Source organism: Salvelinus sp. IW2-2015, unplaced genomic scaffold (genome assembly GCF_002910315.2).
Source record: "Salvelinus sp. IW2-2015 unplaced genomic scaffold, ASM291031v2 Un_scaffold8825, whole genome shotgun sequence".
Lineage (NCBI taxonomy): Eukaryota > Metazoa > Chordata > Actinopteri > Salmoniformes > Salmonidae > Salvelinus > Salvelinus sp. IW2-2015.
This window is the reverse complement of record NW_019950084.1, coordinates 19,000-23,913: the sequence shown is the minus strand read 5'-3', so window position 1 is coordinate 23,913 and position 4,914 is coordinate 19,000. Positions and strand designations below refer to the sequence as shown.

The window sequence follows — 4,914 nt, the reverse complement described above, 5'->3', positions numbered from 1 at the left end:
AGAGAGGAAACTGTTTAAGTTGAGTCTAAACATAGTGTGCTTAGATCACTATTCAAATGTTGATATATTGTAAAATGTCTCTGGTAAAGAAAGATTAATTCCAAGGTCTGGTCTAGTACTGGTGCTGCAGAATTGAACCTATCTCTCTATATCTATATATCTCTTTATATATCTATATCTATATATCTCTATCTTTCTATCTATATCTCTATCTCTCTCTATCTTTTATCAATCAATCAAATGTATTTATAAAGCCTTTTTACATCAGCTGATGTGACAAAGTGCTGTACAGAAACCCAGCCTAAAACCCCAAACAGCAAGCAATGCAGGTGTAGAAGCACGGTGGCTAGGAAAAACTCCCTAGAAACGCAACAACCTAGGAAGAAACCTAGAGAGGAACCAGGCTCTGAGGGGTGGCCAGTCCTCTTCTGGCTGTGCCGGGTAGAGATTATAACAGCACATGGCCAAGATGTTCAAACATTCATAGATGACCAGCAGGGTCAAATAATAATAATCACAGTGGTTGTAGAGGGTGCAACAGATCAGCACCTCAGGAGTAAATGTCAGTTGGCTTTTCATAGCCGATCATTCAGAGTTAGAGACAGCAGGTGCGGTAGAGAGAGAGAGAGTCGAAAACAGCAGGTCCAGGACCGGTAGCACGTCCAGTGAACAAGCAGGGTTCAATAGCTGCAGGCAGGACAGTTGAAACTGGAGCAGCAGCAGGTAGACTGGGGACAGCAAGTCATCAGGCCAGGTAGTCCTGAGGCATGGTCCTAGGGGCTCAGGTCCTCTGAGAGAGAGAGAAAAGAGAGTTAGAGGGGGCAACTTACACAGGACACCGTATAAGACAGGATAAATACTCCAGATATAAGAGACTGATCCTAGCCCCCGACACAAACTATTGCAGCATAAATACTGGAGGCTATATCTATCTCTCTATCTATAATCTCTATCTCTCTCTATATATATATATATATCTCTATCTATATATCTCTATACCTCTCTATCTATATACCTCTCTATCTATGTCTCGCTAGCATATATCTCTCTATCTATATATCTCTATATATCTCTCTCTATAGGGGGCGGCATACCTAGTAGTGGTTACAGCGTGGGCCAGTAACCGAAAGGTTGGTGGATCAAATCCCCGAGCTGACAAGTAGAAATCTGTCGGCTTCTCCCTGAACAGGCAGTTACACCCACTGTTCCTAAGCCCTGATCATTTCAGTCTTAACTGACTTGCCTAGATAAATAAATGTATCTTTATTCTCATCTGTCCTTGTCTCCCTCAATTCCACACTAGTTATTTAAAAAAAAAAGAGAATAAAGATGTACTTCATGTAGTAGAAACACCCTCTTAACAGTCTTAAGTTCATACTTTTTGTGATCTTGTGTAAAGAAACCGATATGACATCATTATTTTCTCTATAGCTCCATGTGTGCTGGGACAAGGCAGGTGTTCTGTCAAGGTGTCCTGTCCAAGGTGGTATATACTCTGTACATTCAAGCTGCCTTACATAACAGAAAACAGGAGACAAGGCTTACGTACACACAGTTTGCTGTGCTGTTGTGTTGTTGCAGGGCTTTGGGAGTCTGTTTGGAGAACACTGGCTGGGAATGAGTTTGTGTTCCTGCTGACCAGTCAGAGGCCCTACAACCTGAGGGTGGAAGTGACCGACTGGGACGGACAGCAGGCCTTCTCCCTCACTACGACCGCTTCTATATGGCAGCGAGAAGCAGAATTACAGGTAGGATAGCAGCAAGAGTAGGATACCAGTAGGAGTGCTGATATCAGCTACAGATGTAGGATCTTAATTTGATCACTCTTTTGTTGCTGAGAATTTGAGTTGAGTTTTAAAAAATCTTCTAAAGTTTGTAATTTCCACTTTGAAAACTCAGACTTGATTTGCCCTAAAGAAAAATGTTTCAACCCTGACATAAATTTCCATTAATTATAATCCACATAATTCACATTTCCTGTTGCTGCAGGATTATTTTCCTGCTCTAGCAAACTGGCTCAAATTAAGATCCTACATCTGTATGTACCCTAAGTGGAGGAAAGGAAGTTTTGTCGTATCTCAGCGCATTGTATCGTACCTACAGTACAGTTTTTAGGATCATAGGACATTCCCCACTACATACGCCCACATTATACTATTAAATAGTCACTCAACTACTCAACGTGGTTGCCTTTACTTGCTTGAGGAACTGCAGTATATTTTTTTAATGAAGTGGGAATGAGATATTGGACTTTGTTCTATCACTGACAATGATGTGCTTGGTGTTTGTTATTTCCATCACAGTAACGATGGTGAGGCACTGGTGACTCAGATCATGATTTGTAATCAATTAATGTATACATTTTTCAGTTTGCTTGACTTCTTTGTCCATAACCTTCTGATTGAGGCTTCTAGGACTTCAGCAGATCATAATTCTTACTTTTTTATTTAGTCTCTTCAAAAAACATACTGGAAAATGTTTTGCGTTCTGGAATGGAATCAATTTTGGTCTCTAGATTCTTATTTCATTGCCATTCTGTAATACTTGTCATGGAGATGGTCCAAACAAACTATTGTCACACAGCTTCTTAGGGAAAGAGAGGCTCTGCCTCATTTCACAATGCCATTACTAACTAAATAAAAGAAGATCGTAAAAGGGAATTATTATATTTCCTAGAATGACAACCAGCAAACTTAGTCTCAATCTGATTTAGTTCACCCACACACGGACGTGTGATCACACAAACGAACACACTTGGACCATTTATTTTTTACCTGGCTCACATTTGTACTAACCAGTTAAAAACAAGGAAGGATGGAAGGATGTACAAAGAGCTATTAGAGTAACTCCTGAGTAGTATTGAGAGGGAGAGTTAAGAGTCCATCAGTGGAAATGGAAAAGTTAATTATCTTAGTACATAGCAGTAGTCTATCTGATGTAATGTATTGGGAATGTATGTAAAGATAATGACCATTATTTTTAAACTATGCTTATAGAGGAAGATCACAGCCTTTAAAAGGAAACATATTCTATGGAGTGTGGCGTTAAATGGGCCTACAGCTCAAATCCAATAAAATGTTACTGGTGTACACTGGTCTGTGCTACCCTACAGGCATAATAGGCCGCTCATTGTGTTCCTAGCTCCAACAGTGCAGTAATACCTAGCTTAAAGTGCTGGTGTTCCTAGCTCCAAGACAGTTGCAGTAATACTGAGCTAAATGCTGGTGTTCCTAGCTCAAAGTGCAGTAATACCTAGCTAAATGCTGGTGTTTCCTAGCTCCAACAGTGCAGTAATACCTAGCTTAAGTCTGTGCTCGACTGTCATTTTCTCTCAGAAGTGTTCAATCAGAGGCCATTAGTGTCCTTATGAAACACTCCCAACAGAGGGGTCACCGAGCGAACACATACCCGTTGTATGCCAGCGTCTTTGCCAGGCTATACTCCACACTTCCTTAGTCCCTGACTGGAGGACAGTCCTCTCTCGCTCAGCCCTGAGGCCGAGGCCTTTATAGCCACAGGGCTCTGTCAAGGCCTAATGGGKCTGGCAGTGGCAACACAGTGGATTCGTCCTAAATGGCCCATATTCATTTTAAAGTACAATACTTTTGACCAGGGCCCATAGGGCACCCTATTTCCCCATAGGGCACCCTATTGCCCCATAGGGCTCTGGTCAAAAGTAGTGCACTATATAGGGAATAGGGTGCCACTTGGGATGCACAAAGTCTGTTTTGTGCTATGCGTTTGTACATGCTCCTTTTTCTGTTGTAGTTTGACATATACATTCATATTGTGGAATGTTGTGCAATGTACAGATTCATATTTTCCCAAAAATCTACCAAGTTTCAATACCGGGAATAATTCCTATTTATCCCGAGAGTCCTGGGAAATACTGCAAAAATCAGAAGTGCCCTTTTAAAACMAAGATGGTCACTATGCTAGGGTTCTCCACAAATTAGAGGGGTGCTGCGCCACTATGTAAAGATTTCWGAGCAAATTAAATGTACATTTAGTCATGATAGTTGTTCTATCTTTGATCGCCAGCGCATTTCAGAAGTAGCCCCACAGAGCGCACTCTGAGTAAAGCGGTGTTTCTTTGTAATAGCAGTCAAACAAAAGTCAAGTGACCAAAGTTGCTAAACTTGCTAGATAACCTCCTTCAACGAATGACAGAATATCTCCCATATTTGGCTAAATCAAGTTGATGATTATACAGAAAGCAGATCAGCTCATGAATAACGGGGAGAGGAAGTGGAAATAGTTTAAATATCAAGGTATCTTAACGAGGACTGTTTAAAAAATATCCATATCTACTCTTACTCTCTATATCGTTTGTTGATCACACATTCTCTATGAGACAGCACAGAGAAGGGGGGAAAGAGGTATTTTGACATGCTATGGATTACAGAATAAAATTAGCTACAGGAATGAGATATGAGTCAGGATTTTGGGTTTCATTAGGATTGGGATTGGATAGGGAAATAGCCTAGGTTCTAGGATGAGAATATAGAATTTTCCCTCATGCCTTGTTAACAGACTTCATGCCTGTAACAGAGATGCCTATGTAGTGAATTGTACATAGGCCTATCAAATTTGTGACTGTCTGAAGATTTACAATGACAGCTTAAAGAGGCACACGCTCTTTAAAAGGCTATACTGTAGGGTTTCCTGTGGGGTTTATTAACTGTATTCGGGTCGTGTGTGCAGTCCAGCACGACCGGAGGTGTCAATTTGTGCGCTTTGAATTTATAGCGACTTTGTGTCAAATATGCTAGACTAAAGGCTTCAATGTGACAACCTGTTTGGATAATGTCCAATAAATGTTTTTGTTAATCTTTTGCTGAGGGATTTCATTAGTGCAGACATTGGGGAATTTTATTGTAATTTCCCGGGTCTTGTCATGTATTTTTGGGGGTA

General features: G+C 40.8%; 1 protein-coding gene across 1 annotated transcript in view; it reads right to left on the bottom strand.

The window, feature by feature from the left end:
- Nucleotides 1–651: 651 nt before the first annotated feature.
- The window catches only part of LOC112079643 (CMRF35-like molecule 2), a gene marked incomplete at both ends in the record, with an annotated part of 22,170 nt that continues 17,907 nt past the window's right edge, over nt 652–4,914 (bottom strand). The window contains one exon of the mRNA XM_024145533.2: nt 652–790. Within this exon, the coding sequence (XP_024001301.2) occupies nt 652–790 (139 nt within the window). The remainder of the gene's footprint in view (nt 791–4,914) is intronic.